At 46.6% G+C, this 15,673-nt stretch overlaps 2 protein-coding genes across 2 annotated transcripts; one reads left to right on the forward strand and one right to left on the reverse strand.

Annotated features, from left to right (window-relative positions):
• The first annotated feature begins 8,721 nt into the window (after positions 1-8,721).
• Positions 8,722-11,332, forward strand: LOC123077476 (phosducin-like protein 3). Its single transcript, XM_044499756.1, has 4 exons — positions 8,722-9,059; positions 9,371-9,514; positions 10,225-10,433; positions 11,008-11,332. Exons 1-4 carry the CDS (start codon positions 8,818-8,820, stop codon positions 11,151-11,153), a joined length of 741 nt encoding a protein of 246 aa, XP_044355691.1. The 5' UTR covers positions 8,722-8,817; the 3' UTR covers positions 11,154-11,332.
• Positions 11,333-11,422: 90 nt separating this feature from the next.
• Positions 11,423-12,292, reverse strand: LOC123077477 (uncharacterized). Its single transcript, XM_044499757.1, has 2 exons — positions 11,857-12,292; positions 11,423-11,759 (listed from the first exon to the last, which is right to left on the reverse strand). The coding sequence occupies exons 1-2, from the start codon at positions 12,190-12,192 to the stop codon at positions 11,535-11,537; spliced, it is 561 nt and encodes a 186-aa protein (XP_044355692.1). The 5' UTR covers positions 12,193-12,292; the 3' UTR covers positions 11,423-11,534.
• Positions 12,293-15,673: the final 3,381 nt, after the last annotated feature.

Consider the following 15,673-nt stretch of genomic DNA (forward strand, 5'->3'; position numbering starts at 1 on the left):
TTCTCCTCCACTACAAGAAATCTCGTCCCGAGATTTAGGAGGGGAGTAAGGGGGGAAGGGATTGGGTCACGAAAAAAATCTAACGGATCTTCTCGGTCTTGGTTGTTCTTCTCGAAGAGGTCGATCCATTACTTGAGGTCTTCATTTCTCTGCTTCAGTTCATCATGATGAAGCCGACATCCTTTCCTTGGGAATTCCATCGATCTTACGAAAGAAATAAAGGGTGGGTATTCCGGGGGAACGAACCTCTGGAAGGATGACTATCTGGTTGATAACATCGGGGAAGGTGGCGGAAAGTAACTCTCGAATGGAAATTTAAGACAATATCGAGAGCAAAGTAAGGAGGTATCTTGGGGAAGTTTCGAGCGGGCAGGCAATCGTTCGATGCCTGAAGGGTTCAGAGCAACGGGAATAAGTATTGTGTCTGATACCAAAATTGATGATCTCACGAAAGGTGGCACGTGAACTACATACGAAGCCAAGCGTGAGGAATAACCTTGGGAGCAGGGGTGTACAAGAGAGTCAGGTTTCGATCCTGTGGAACTGTGGGTTATGGGCCCACCATGTGGTTTTTTTTATAAGAGCAGTGACATCTTGCATGGTCATGATAGCAAGGCATGTCAGAGGGTAGCCTGCCAGTTATATGTCAGCAACATCGTCAGTACCAAGGGCGAGGGACGAAGAGAACCATTTTCCTGCTCGTTGAAACGAGGCGGACCATTAGGCAAAGTTCTCGTCCATCGGTGGCTACCGGGATGTCATCAACAATAGTAACAGGGTCTTGCTGACAGATTTGTACACCGAGGTGTTTACATAAGCAGGAGAATATTACTGCTTAGATCATATAGAACTCAAGAAGGGTTAAACAAAAGAATGGAAAGGAAAATATCATTATCAGATTAAACAGAACAATGGAAAGGAAAATGTGTTTAAACACATATTTCAAGGGTATATTCTCCCCAAGGATAAGCAGAGCATGATATCCATGTCGGGATATAACGTAGAAAACCCTTTAGGAAAGAGGAGAGAAATTTCATGCCATTACCCATACAACGGTGTTTGGATAAATGATAAAAGAAAGTTTAGCATGGTGCTTCAAAGGTTCCTGTTGAAAATCGGAGTACCATAGACATGCTTCGAGATAGCATTGACATGGTCAACAGGTGAAGATCAGACTTTGGAAACAAAAAGGATCCATCAGGAACAACTTATAGAATAAGTCTTATAATTTCCTCATGGAAGAATAGCTAACCTTGCTAAAAGGGAAAACTTATAACAATAGGTCCTCCCGCCAGGTGTGCTGGGTATCATCACCTTACCGGGTCATAAATAGGCCAATGTTATAACTCTTGGAAATATGTTCCAACCATCATATCTGACCGAGATTCAGATCTGATTGGTGTCAGGATACCTCAGACTCAGGATGTCTGAGAAGAAAAGTGCAACACAAATAGATGGGATGACATAGTAAGATTCTCGGGAAATGAACTATGAAAGCAAGTTCCGAAACAAGAGTTCATCATTAAACCAAGGAGAGGATGAGGGGGTGGCTGATGGACTCAGCGACAATTGCTCGAGATTTCCAAAACGAGGGATTTCCACACTTATGTGAACAAGGAGATAACATTTGTCAGATCAAATGATATAGTGAGGTATGCTCGAGGAAAACATACTCAATTAAACATTGGTTGAAAGGTGCACCCGAAATATGGGCTTAGGTAGAATGATCAATGTTAGAACGGTGATTCGATAACCAATGGTCTAAGAATGAAATATCGACCATTAACTTCAAAGCAATAGGGTTGCTAGAAGTTTTGAAGTCGCACATCATAGTTCAATTGTCAGTTTTCCGGTTAGAAACAACACGGGGATCAGAAAACAAATGGAGATGGCGAGAAGTATTACTATATCAAGAATTCTCAAGAGGTGGAGAAATTCTCACAATATCCTTGACATAAAAGATGGTAATACTCCAAGGTAGAACATAACATAAGCTGGTTAGCAAGGAGCTCCATAACATGATCAAGTTTGTGATGAAAGGAATGTAAGGATGTTGTCGATGGTAACTCAAATTACCAAGGAACGAGGATGGCACTTATCATCAAGAATTCCATTGATATCCTGGAAGGAGTCAAAATGTTGATGATGATCACGACATTTTGTTGTCGAGGGATCCACGAAGAAGCAATTGATCAGCGACTGCATCAAGCAAAAGGACTGATGCAACAAAAGATTATTGGAGCCACAGATACTACACAAACTCGGGGTCAAGTTTGTTGTTCGAGGTGAAACGATATGACGAGGAAAATCGACGTAAGCTTAGCTCATCGTCGAAAGTGGTGCTCCGGGAATAAGGACCAGGTAGCACAGTTAAAATCATCAAGATAATGATATAGCCAAACATGCTAGGAATGGCCGTGATCGGGTACAAACCCGTACTTAAAGAAGATTACTAAGAGTTGTTGAACCGTAGTGCGGTCTCGGTTCAGTTATCGGTGTCTTTGCGTGATTAATAATTCAGAGCCCGTGAAAAATTGGAATCAGTGAGAATGTAGCACTTGATGAAGAACTCATAAGAAGTTATGCAGTTCCATGATAATCTCGAGATACCAGGGGGTAATACTCGACGACAGATCAAGGTAGAGGTTGGACTAGGGTATTGCTTTGCAGAAGACAAGTGCTTAAACTTGCACGAGAAATGGTGTTTAAAGGAGAACATGGTCGGAACCACGATTGCAAAAGGCCAGATCCCAGATATAAGATGAACTTATACCAAGGTAATAATTATTTTAAGAGAAGCTTTTAATGATAAGATCTACATCGTGTCCATGGGCATGAACACAGGGTTCAAGGTCTCGTATTTCGAGAATGACATTAGTTGTTGAAAGTTTTTACCTGATGCAATACCAGATAAGTATGACCCGTGAAATCTTTCGGGTTCACACGGATTAGGGAAGGCGTAGGTTCAACCCATCGGGGCATCGTAGAAAGATATACTACAAACTTCAGGAGTAAATAACACAAGCTCAAAAGTAGAGCATGGTTGACAAAGCAGAGGATACAATTTACCAAAGGCATTATGTATCCGAGGAAAAGCTCACAGCTTATTGAATATGAAGGACGCTGTCGGATAAAATCCAACAAAGGATCTGGTGGTCCACACGGGATCTGACGTGAGCAACGGTACTCCACTAGAGGAAGAAGAATGCTAGGAGATCAGATTATAGAAACAACTGACTAACTCAAAGCTCAAAGGCAAAGGAATTATGATTTCCAAATCAAGGGATCCGAAGCAATGCTCTGATTAGGGATGGATAAGTTGAATAGCCTTAGGGATACAATCGACAGTAATTTGATTAGTCGAGAACCAGCTCCTGTTCAAATGACATCTGAGCCGGAAGGATGAATTCTAGGATTCGACTGAGGAATGCGAGCATTCGCAACAAATTGAATCAACGGACTCAAAATGATAATGACAAGAGATGCCAATAAGATTATAGACTTATGGGATTAACCATAATGCAAGCAAGTAAGAATTTCAAGAGGAATAGGCTACTCAGGATTTCGGAAGTCCAAATAGTATTTTGAAGACTTTTGTGAAATACATGAATCAACTGGGGATGAGCAAATATCCGGTGAGTGCTAGAAATTATCCATAGTGGTATTCATGTGGCAAAGAACAGCAAGGCAGTAAGCTCAAAGGATTCTCGGAGCAGCAAAGAGAATTTCGGGGTATCTTGTAATAACAAGATCAACTGGGAAGCATTGTAGGAATGTCGAGTATACGTGGTTATCCACAGGGGTTTATCGATGGAAGGGAATTGCAAAAGCAATGAACACAAGTTCTCGGGTTATCAGCGGAGAGTATCTTCAGGGTCTTCACGTGCAGCAGACGATCATCAGTAATAAGGGACTCTCCGGGTGAAAGCGATAACGAGATCCTAATGTTAGATTTAGCAAAATTCACTTAACCCGAATAGAAGAGAGATCGGAGTCCCAGAGTATAGACAAGGAGTAAAAGATCCTAATACCACCCAATGGCGACGTGGGCCCGTAAGCCACACAGCCATGTTAGTAAAAGTTTTTCACTGACTAGACTCGACTTCGGCCAAGGAGTTGGAAAGGGGGATTCCTACAGGCAGTCGGCTCTGATACCAACTTGTGACGCCCCCGATTCGACCGTACACTAATCATGCACGCAAATGTGTACGATCAAGATCAGGGACTCACGGGAAGATATCACAACACAACTCTACAACATAAATAAGTCATACAAGCATCATAATACAAGCCAGGGGCCTCGAGGGCTCGAATACAAGTGCTCGATCATAGACGAGTCAGCAGAAGCAACAATATCTGAGTAAAGACATAAGTTAAACAAGTTTGCCTTAAGAAGGCTAGCACAAAAGTAGCAACGATCGAAAGGGCAAGGCCTCCTGCCTGGGACCTCCTAACTACTCCTCGAAGCCGAACTCCATGTAGAATCATCCTCGGGAACTCTAGCTCCTGGACTCCAGCATCTGGTTGCGTCAATCAGGTATAGAAAGGGGAAAAGAGGGAGAAAAGCAACCGTGAGTACTCATCCAAAGTACTCGCAAGCAAGGAGCTACACTACATATGCATGGGTATATGTGTAAAGGGGCATATCAGTGGACTGAACTGCAGAATGCCAGAATAAAAGGGGGATAGCTAGTCCTGTCGAAGACTACGCTTCTGGTCATCTCCATCTTGCAGCATGTAGAAGAGAGTAGATTGAAGTCCTCCAAGTAGCATCGCATAGCATAATCCTACCCGGCGATCCCCTCCTCGTCGCCCTGTTAGAGAGCGATCACCGGGTTATATCTGGCACTTGGAAGGGTGTGTTTTATCAAGTATCCAGTTCTAGTTGTCATAAGGTCAAGGTACAACTCCGGGTCGTCCTTTTACCGAGGGACACGGCTATTCGAATAGATAAACTTCCCTGCAGGGGTGCACCACATAACCCAACACGCTCGATTCCATTTGGCCGGACACACTTTTCTGGGTCATGCCCGGCCTCGTAAGATCAACACGTCGCAGCCCCACCTAGGCTCAACAGAGAGGTCAGCACGCCGGTCTAAACCTATGCGCGCAGGGGTCTGGGCCCATCGCCCTATGCACACTTGCACGTTGCGTACGCGGCCGGAAGCAGACCTAGCCCCCTTAATACAAGCGCGAGCTTACGGTCCAATGCGGCGCGCGCCACTCAGTTGCTGACGTCAAAAGAGCTTCGGCTGATACCACGACGTCGGGATACCCATAACTACTCCCGCGTAGATGGTTAGTGCGTATAGACCAAATGGCCAGACTCAGATCAAATACCCAGATCTCGTTAAGCGTGTTAAGTATCTGCGAACGCCGACCAGGGCCAGGCCCACTCTCTCCTAGGTGGTCTCAACCTGCCCTGTCGCTTCGCCATAAAGTAACAGTCGGGGGCCGTCAGGAACCCAGGCCCACCTCTACCGGGATGGAGCCACCTGTCCTTTCAGCCCCCTCATCAGAATCACTTGCGGGTACTCCTCGAGCCGACCCGACTTTAGTCACCACATGTGTCATGTATATAATGTATATAGTATATACCCGTGATCACCTCCCAAAGTGATCACGGCCCAGTAGTATAGCATGGCAGACGGACAAGAGTGTAGGGCCACTGATGGAACACTAGCATCCTATACTAAGCAGTAGGATAGCAGGTAAGGGTAACAACTGTAGCAACGATGACAGGCTATGCATCAGGATAGGATTAACGGAAAGCAGTAACATGCTACACTACTCTAATGCAAGCAGTATAGAGAAGAATAGGCGATATCTGGTGATCAAGGGGGGGGCTTGCCTGGTTGCTCTGGCAAGGAGGAGGGGTCGTCAACTCCGTAGTCGAACTGGGTAGCAGCAGCGTCGGTCTCGTAGTCTACCGGAGAAGGAGAGGGGGAAGAAACAGTAAATACAGAGCAAACATAGCATCACAAAGCATAACGTGGTAATACGACGTGTCAGGTGTGACCTAACGTATGTCTACACGAATAGGTGAAGGGGGAAATTCAACCGGGAATGTTTTCCCGGTTCCGGACCTGTGCCAGACAGATGACCAGAGGGGGAAAGTTCCATGTTCAGCATGCTAGAGGCATGTGACAAATGAACGGACCGCGTATTCGGATTCGTTGGATTTTTCTGAGCAACTTTCATATAGAAAACATTTTCATCCGAGCTACGGATTATTTTATATGATTTTTGAAAGATTTAACAATATTCTGAAATTATTTATATTAACAGAAAAGGAATATGACGTCAGCATTGCGTGGGGATGACGTCAGCAGTCAACAGACTCGCTGACCAGGGTCAAACCGGGCCTGTGGGTCCAGTGGGACCCACATGTCAGCCTCTGTTAGTCTAACAGTAATTTAAACTAAACTAACAGTCTAATTAGAGGGGTGGGCCCCATATGTCAGTGAGTGTTTAGGCTAGTATAGTTACTTGTTTTTATAAAAACGTTTATTAAACTAATTATCAGAGCGGGGGCCCACACGTCTGTGACAGAAGCTGGCCCAGTCAGTGTTGACCTCAGTCAACTGGTCAAAGTGGGGCACCTGGGCCTGCCCAGTCAGCAGTTGACTAAAGTCAACAGGGCAGCCGGGCCCCAGGGGCCCACGGGTCAGCGACCCAGGGGCGGGGGCCACTGAGCCACGTCGGCGTCGGCGCCGGAGAGAGCTCCGGCGACCAAATCGTGCGGTGGCGCGCGTCGGGGATGGTCGGAAATCGCCGTCCGGCGGCCAAAACGACGGCGGTTGGTTGCGTTCGAACGGGAGCAAGGTTCCGCGTCGATCTACGGCACGAGCGCGAGCTGAAAAGGCCGGTGCCGTGCGCTAGGTCGTCGCCGGCGGACAACGGAGTCGGTTGTTAGTGGAACCGGAGTTGCATAGCACGGGGAGGTGCGCTAGTGGTGGCTCAGGCTCACACGAGCTCTAGGAGCTCGATGCGAGGTTCAGCCGCACGTGACAGTGGCGATGGCCACGGAGGCGAGCTCGTCGGCGGCGATGCGTGCTAGTACCAGTGGAGCGGCGGCTACGGGCGAACGGGGTGCCGCGGGGAGGGGGGAAGGAAACAGAGGCTCACTGGGAGCCTGCAGGTGTGCAATCATGGGCTCGGGGGAGGCTCGGTGGAGCGAATCGACGACGGCCGGGGTCGGGGCAGAGGAGGAAGAAGAGGTCGCGGTGGTGCTGCGGGGCTGTCCCGGTCCGCGTGGCTCGGCGGGGAGGATGAGGAGGTCGAGGCAGAGCCTTGGGGCACGTCGGCGAGGCGAAGGTCGGCCGGTGGCCGCGGTGGAGTGCGGTGAGCGGTGACGGAGAGGCGCGGCCCAGGCGGACGAGGAGGGGAGAGAGCGCAGGCGAGAGAGAGAGAGGGAGAGAGAGAGGGGAGTGGAGGTGCCCGAGGCGTCGCGGGAGGTGGAGGCCTTATCCTCTCGCGGCGATGCCGGCGAGGTGATCCGGCGGGGTCTCGCCCCTGTAGCGATGCGGTCGCTGGAACAGGGAAGACGACCGGGGAGGGGGAGTTGGGCTGGCTGGGCTGGGCTGGGCTAGCCGGCCAGCTGGGCCAGTGGGCCAAGGCCCTTGGGGAGCCGGGGGGTTTCTTTTCTTTTGCTTTCTTTTTACTTTTTATTTATTTTTCTTTTCTGTTTTATTTCTAGTTTCTCTTTTATTTTGTTTTAGCAAAATACCAAAATGGCACCTAATTTGTTGTTACCAAATATGCCACGGCCACATTAACTTGCTACCCAAACTAAAATAGTTTCATAATTATTTAATATTTAAAAATATTTAAATAATAGTTTTCCCTGATGTTTTATCCATCTAATAGTATTTAAATATTTTATAAAGGTTTGGTTTCTCCACCATAATTGCCTATGCATTATTTGGTTCAATCCGAACATTTTAGTTTTAATTGTTGAAAACTTTAATTGTTTTGACTTTAATTCATACTTGAATTTGAATCAGTTTCTAACTAACGCGAGATTAGCAATAGTAATTGAGGTGACGTGGCATTATTAGCAGAGGTTACTGTAGCTTGATTATCCGGGCGTCACAGCGAGCCATCTTTTAGTCAGAATATTTTTCTAGAATACGCACGAGCGTGCATATCATATACTCTCTCTGTAACTAAATATAAGACATTTTTGCAGTTTGATTTAAACTGCAAAAATGTCTTATATTACCTTCATGAACCATAGAAAATCAGTCTTTACTCGTTCCATTTATTACAGTCACGGTGTATTCTGGAACAGTTATATACAGTCAGTGTCACACTTTTTCTCCACAACCAAACACTACCCCACTACATTTCCTCCCAGTCCGCTGCGGCAGCCGCACCGCGAAGAACCCTAACCTCCAACCCCACACACATTGACACATCACACATTGCATCGAGCAAATCGGAGCAGGAGGAGCTCACCGTGCCTTCGTGGCCTCCGAGGATGGCGTCGTTGGCGAGATGGCCGACCGTCATCTCCGCCGCCACGAAGACGATCTCACCGCTTCTCCCGCTCAGCTCCCCCTCGGTTCTGGTTTCGCGATCAGGTAGCGCGGCCGCGGCGCAGTGACACTCGATATGTCCCGTCCAGCGAAAAGCCTCTATCCGAATGACCAGCGGGCCCAGCCTGCCAGGGACACGCGGATCCGTCCGATCCCACGAGTGCGTGGGGCCCCACCTGTCAGCCGAGCCCTCCCATTCTCCTCGTTCCCCTTCCGCTTCTCCTCCTGTCCCGATCTCTCCCTCTCTCGCGCTCGCTCGCTCCTTCGAGGCTCGGCCATGGCGGACTACCACTTCGTGTACAAGGACGTGGAGGGGGCGACCACGCAGTGGGACGACATCCAGCGCAAGCTCGGCAACCTGCCCGAGAAGCCGCCGCCCTTCAAGCCGCCGCCCTTCGCCCCCAGGGCCGACGCCGACGAGCAGCCCAGGTCCAAGGAGTGGCTCGACGCGCGCGACCCCGACGAGCTCGAGGAGCTCGAGGACGACCTCGACGACGACCGCTTCCTCGAGCAGTACAGGTGCGCGCCCCCTCTCTTTTCCCCGGCCTCGATCTGGTGCCCCGCGTGTCTGGTGATCCATGAGATGTGTTCCACTAGTGCTTTTCGTGATTGATTTGACCCGAATTGCACTGCAGGATGGGGGGTAATCGTGTGATTTCCATAGAAATCTGGTATGTCGCAGTTGTTTTTGATCTGGACTCGGAGCAGTACTGTAGAATTTCAATTGTTTTGGTACCATATCACTTGTGAGAAGTGTCATGCTGATCCATGGAGCCAAAATTCCATATCCACCAATTGTCTCATGATTTGATGTTGTGGTGTGCTTACAGGAGGATGAGGCTTGCAGAGCTCAAGGAGGCAGCAAAAACTGCCAGATTCGGCACAGTACAGCCCATCACAGGCTCTGATTTTGTGCGTGAGGTTTCGCAGGCTCCACCGGATGTCTGGGTTGTGGTCTTCCTCTATAAGGATGCGTAAGGCGAAATTCGTCCTGTTTACAATATGATGCTCTTCTTGTGTCAGAAACTACACCAACAAACAGCTAATTTTTTTCATGGGCTTGTAGAACTTTATTCGTGACCAACTATCTAACTATACATATTTGGTCGCGTTGATTAGAAGTAGGAAAAATAACCATGTCAGCTTGAAAATGAGTACTATCCACTATGGTTCTTGGAATTTTTTATCCAGATTAATTGTGGTGAAACAGTGCTCTGGCAAAATCTGGGAAAAAATATTATCCACTACCATGTCAAACCAGATAAACAAGACAACTTAGCTTAGGAAACCACACCACGATATTTTTCCTCTTCTCTTCTACTCCCTCCGTCCGGAAATACTTGTCCTACAAATGGTTGTATCTAGACTTGTTTTAGTTATAGATACATCTATTTTATCCATTTCTAGGACAAGTATCTCCGGACGGAGGGAGTACTTCGATTACTCCACATGCTCTCCACTTTTCATAATCCCTTTACTCGTATTTTGGTTTATACTCATTTTGACTGGAAACTGTAGGATTTTAGGCCATTATGCCCTGTGCTTCTATGAGACATTTGCAGTGCTTCTGTTTTATATGCTGTTTAACTGCTTCCCAAAGCTGCTCATAATACAGAAATGACTTTAAGAAGAAATTCTATCTCGAGCTGTTCATTGTCTGAGACTTCTATGAATCTTATCGCAGGATACCAGAATGTGGGCTGCTTGAGACTTGCCTGGAGGAACTGGCGACAAAATATGCAGAAACCAAGTTTGTTAAAATTATTTCCACGGACTGTATTCCCAACTACCCAGATAGGAATGTTCCTACAATACTGGTGTACAACAACAGTGCTGTCAAAGGGACTTATGTTGGTCTACAGAAGTTCGGTGGAAAGAAATGCACACCTGAATGTAAGTAATACCACACAATCAGTTTTCATTATCTTAGTTCAAGTTTTCTTTTTGTGAGGTTAGTTCAAGTTACTCTTCTTTATGTAGTTGATTGGACAAAAACATTGTCAGTATACACTAGTGAACAGTTTGTGTGTATGGCTATCTTAAAGTTGCAATTAGCCAGTCGCAGGATACAATTCACAAGTTCTGTGCATATTACAATCTAGATGCCTTAACGTGACTAACTGACTATAATCTTTGACCTTAGGATGAGGTTTTTTCTTTTCGTACTAAGAGGAAAACATGTTCATTACGACAGGCATGTCTACAGTGGATATATGGTCCTAATGTATGGCAAAAGAGAAAAAAAATGAGGGAACAAATTTTTAGATGAGTGCCTAACACAGTGACATACCTAGTTCACAGTTATGCTGCTGTTACCATTAAACTGAGTCTGTCGTGTGAATAAGAAACGACCAAGGATTTTTCTTCATCATTCGAATTGCACTGACCGATGTGAGCACACGGAATCTTTAAGTGTCACACACGGTCTTCCACTGTTTATGCTAAACTTTCATTCTGTTTATTTCAGCTGTTGCATTGGCGCTTTGCGACTCAGACCCAGTACTGAATGATGGACAAGGTGGTAACAATGTCATGGAAGGCGTTCGCAGGAAGTTCATAGAAAAGGTTGTCTCCCAGCTTGAAACGCGAGAAGACGAAGATGATAGCGACTAAAACTTACTCCTTTCTGCTAGTTTTGTTTTGGTTCAGTGATATCATTTGGATCCACGGATAGTCTTGGCTTTCCTGATCTTATTTGGTTGTATGTGTGTGAAAAAACTGAAAGCTGTTTTGACGAGGTTCTGTATAAACTTTGTTCCAGTAACTTATGTGATACACGTGGTTGTAATGTATCTTGGTGTTCCGGTTCTGAGAGATGATTATGGAATATGGAACTTGCATACTCGAATGGAAAATTTCATCAGCAAAGATGATTATTTGCGTTGAAGCAAACTGCACACATTTATTCTGCAATTTTGTCTCCATTGCACATAATTTCTGAAGAGAAAAGAGATAACAGGAGCTTCTTCTTGATAGTACAAAGGAGAGCTATTATTACATTACAGTAGCTCGGCTCCATGGAGGAGCTTGTGGCCGCATCCTGAGACGGACGAAGACGATGACCGCGCTGGCGAGGATCCACGGCGAGAAGAGGGCGTTGACTACGCTCGACGACAGTAGCGACTCCGGCACCCCGTTGAGAGCCACCACAGCCAACACCGCCGGCACTAGCAGGCCGACGACGATCATCAACGCAGGCTTGGTCCACGACACCTGCACCTGCGCGACCAAGAAAACCCAACCCGTCAACTCCTTCTGCAATATCCACACGCCGCGGGGTGCGAAACGCAAAACGGGCAGGGATCGGCTCCTTTACCTTGGGCTCGCCGTCGAGGGCGATGGCGGCGCCGTCGCGGAAGGGCACGGCGGAGTGGCCGGTCGCCGGGTCGGGCCGGATCCGGAGGCCGCGGCGGGAGACCCCGGGCTTGAAGGCGAAGAGGGAGCGGAGCCCGTGCTCTGCCTGGATGCCGCGCACGTCGAGGCGGTCGCGGCGAGGGCCCCTCAGGCCCGATCGGAAGACCTTGGCCGGGCCGGCGCCCCGCCGGTACAGACTCACCTCCACCGACGGGTCGCCGGGGCTCGCCGCTGGCTCGAGCAGCGGAGTGGTCAGCGACTCCTCCGCGGACGCTACGACCACCTCGTCGTCGGCCATGGGCGTCTGCCTCGGATCCCGCGTCCCGGTGCTAGTTTGGCTGTCGGTGCGCAGTGAACTGGTGATACTACAGTGTCTATGCTCGTGTCTATGGCTACTCTACACTAGTACTACCTGTAGTTAACTTTGCGAAAATTTAAGCAATTTGAAACGGAAAGAGTAAACCACGTGAAAGCGTAGACAAATTTTGGAAGCGTGAAAGTGTAAGCTCACTCACATGAGGCTAATCAGCCAAAATTAAAACACGCTGCAGTCACTCTAGTTAGAAACTTTGCTCGCTCTCATCTTGTGTGCCTCTCTTCCATCAGCGGTGACGATTTGTTCTCAAACCATAAATCCTGCCTGAATCCCGTTTCGTCCTTCCCCGCTTCCATACTCCCCATACGTGAGATCCCTTTGATTCAGCGCTAATCCAACCTGGATCGGCGAATCCCCCTCCAGATTCGCGGCTCGCCGTCATCCCGACTGTTGCCACCTTGTCCACCATGCCCACGGTGAGTACCCGTGAGGCATGCACTTTGTTTCGTTGGAATCAAAACTGGCGTGTTGTGACTTACGACTGGTCTCTGGACTTCACAAATGGCAGAGTGCATTTTCGATGAACTGCCTTCAACCATAATAGCAAATCGTCGATCCCCTACCCCGCTCTAGTAGTCTTGTTCATTCGACTAGCCCGATAGAAGGGCAAAGTATAATCCAGTTCTTGTGTGTGTTATTTGTTGTGAAACCTTCGGGTCATCATGGGGGAATCTGGTCTCCTATGATCTCATGAACCATGTCGCCAACTGTCTCCTAGCTACTACATGCACCTCTGCTCCGTGTGCAACACCTGGCACCATGCCACTGACTACCCTAAGAATAACCCATATCTCACTTTCTTCCTAGAACGGCGTATTGTGATCAATGAGGTCGACTAGTTTTAACACCTTTACGCACTTTTTGGTGAACATCACCACATGTTGCACCCTCCACAAGGACATGTATTACTACACAACTACTGTGTCGCCACTGCTACATAAGATGGCTTCTTCATCTTCATGGATAGGAAGTTGCCTCGCACGGCATGCATCCTCAACCTTTTCACTGGCTACTTGGTTCGTTTCACGGCGCCCATGATCACTGAGGAGATGGTTGCTACTTTTGTCACTCGTTCTGTGGTTCTGCATACACTTTGGTTATTTAGTGACTTATGTTTGTTGTTGGCAGTGGATGTTTCAATGCGGGAGGACAAGCACATTTACCCTTATAAGAGGCTGAGTTTATTGGTGTTATCTATATTGGAAATTATGTGAGCAATAGTACCTTTGTTCTGATGAGGTCTTTCGATGTTCATCCTTCTGAGACATTGGTTGTTCTTCCTTTTAAGGATTTTTATGACCCACTGAAATGAGACATACATATCGTTGTTTTATTGTGGAATCTACTAGTATGACCTCAAGGATGAGATAGAAGAGAGGACCTTTGGAGCCATAAGTACGACATGTTTTACCTTCCTTCTTCATGTCGAGCTTCCCTTTACAAATATCCAGGTCCTTTCCAACTACACCGTCAGTGCCCGGGAGTCTAAAGTTTGAACTAGGAGTTCTAAAATGCCTTAAAGAGCTGCATGGTATCATTATGAGCTTGAAGGATTTTTTGCTTTCTTCTTACATCGAGGATGTTGAATTCGATGGCAGTTGAACAAGCTATTCTTTGTAATTCTAATTACCCGTTTGAGGTGTCGAACATGATATGACCATCTTCTTCATGTATTTTGCAATGGTCTCTAGTGCGTGTGCACCTCTGTATCTCTTAGCGATACAGTTTGGTGTTTTTTGGCACAAGAAAAATGTTTGTATCACAAATTTTGTATCCACTTGCTAATATGTTCTTGCATTTGAACGCTCCATGTGTTTCCGGCCACTGTTTGTTTTTATTTGTATCGAGTAAATTGAAATTTTGAACACACATTTTGCTTCTCTTGTAGCAACCCGTGTCAAGAAAGGGTGGATGACAATCCGGTCTAATGCCACCTGTAATGCTATATTGCACTTAGTGCTCACCTGTTGATGAATATGACAACATTGGAAACGAGCAAGTGGTTAACTTGCATTCCAATGAAAGCAAATCCATGTATGGATGAGTGTGACCTAGCATGTATATATTTCTCTATAAGCAGAGCCATGTATGGATGGTGAACCCGCACCGTTTCATGTACGCGTATCCCTTGAGGCCCGCATATAAGTCATTTTCTTATATTAATGAACAAAATTGCATTAGGTTGACCTTTTGGTATACTTGTACTCCCTCTGTTCCTATATATAAGTCTTTTTCAAAGATTTCAATATGGACTACATATGGATGTATATAGACATACTTTAGAGTGTAAATTCACTCATTTTGCCCCGTATGCAGTTCATATCGGAATCTATAAAAAGACTTTTATTTAGGAACAGAGGGAGTATACTAGTCTTCACGGGCTCCTGCTTGCATCTATAGATTGCAAATCTTGTGTGAGTAAGTTTTTTCTTAGTTGCAGGCCTTGGGTAAAGTGTAAACGTGTTGAACATAGGGTTATTTAAAAAATATAACAAGTTAGAGGGACTAGTGCACAAGAATGAAATATTTCTCCCAAGTCCCGACACAAAATCACCTTATAGTCCAACTCAAGCTGGCAGGATTTATTTGGAAGCCAAAAGATCCATACATTCTAGCCCAACTCAACCGACAGTGTTATTTGAAAACTAAAAAATAAATAAGAAATGAAGATGTTTGTGCGACATCCCTGTAAGGGATTTATCTTGAAGGATAACCTGACTAAGCATAATTAGACACAAAAGCAATGAATGTTGCTTGTGTGATTAGGGTGAGTCAATTCAACATTTGTGTATTCATTACCCCTTCACTCGTTTTATATAGCGATGATGTTGTAGTGATTACATAGTGTTGATGAGGGGAAGAGGAATGCCTCATTAATACTCGCTCCGATGTAAGTCCCGCCATCTTGTGGTGGCGATGCTTTTACCATCTACTAGCGTTTAAAATAGCGAGACTTCTTTGGTGACTTTGTTGATCTCAAGACTTGGCTCAGTCTTTCGGAGATGCTCATAAAGGATAGGATGTGATGTATATGCGTATGCTTATAGGAATGGGTGTATGTGAGCGTCTTCGTCTATATTGTGTTTGTCAAAAAAAGGTTATAGAACTGGCTTGTAGGTTTAGGATAAAGCAAACCACCATGCCCACATCCTTTCAAAAGAAAAAAAATCTCCTTTTCCAAAAAGGAGGAGTCTAGTGAACCCTACAGAGTGTCGAGGGGAGGGCTATTTCGAGAACCAGACAACCTCCAGGGACCTACGTGGAAGAAGAGCACACCGCAGATATTTCTCCTAACTAATCCATTCGGCCATTCCCCTTCACCAAGGGTTTAAGGAAAAACGGCGGCCCACTCGTCGGTAAGGGTTTTGGGCGTCGCTCCCCTCTCCCTCCCGCCGCCTCCATT

The sequence above is a fragment of the Triticum aestivum genome, chromosome 3D, assembly GCF_018294505.1.
Source record: "Triticum aestivum cultivar Chinese Spring chromosome 3D, IWGSC CS RefSeq v2.1, whole genome shotgun sequence".
NCBI classification, from domain to species: domain Eukaryota; kingdom Viridiplantae; phylum Streptophyta; class Magnoliopsida; order Poales; family Poaceae; genus Triticum; species Triticum aestivum.

What these genes read in the sequence shown, in the direction of transcription:
- LOC123077476 (XM_044499756.1), top strand. Translation starts at nt 8,818, where the DNA reads ATGGCGGACTACCACTTCGTGTACAAGGACGTGGAGGGGGCGACCACG. An exon ending in GTCTTCCTCTATAAGGATGC is followed by an intron (nt 9,515 to 10,224) that starts GTAAGGCGAAAT and finishes ATCTTATCGCAG; the next exon opens with GATACCAGAATGTGGGCTGC. An exon ending in AAAGAAATGCACACCTGAAT is followed by an intron (nt 10,434 to 11,007) that starts GTAAGTAATACC and finishes TGTTTATTTCAG; the next exon opens with CTGTTGCATTGGCGCTTTGC.
- LOC123077477 (XM_044499757.1), bottom strand. Translation starts at nt 12,192, where the DNA reads ATGGCCGACGACGAGGTGGTCGTAGCGTCCGCGGAGGAGTCGCTGACC. An exon ending in CCCTCGACGGCGAGCCCAAG is followed by an intron (nt 11,760 to 11,856) that starts GTAAAGGAGCCG and finishes TTGGTCGCGCAG; the next exon opens with GTGCAGGTGTCGTGGACCAA.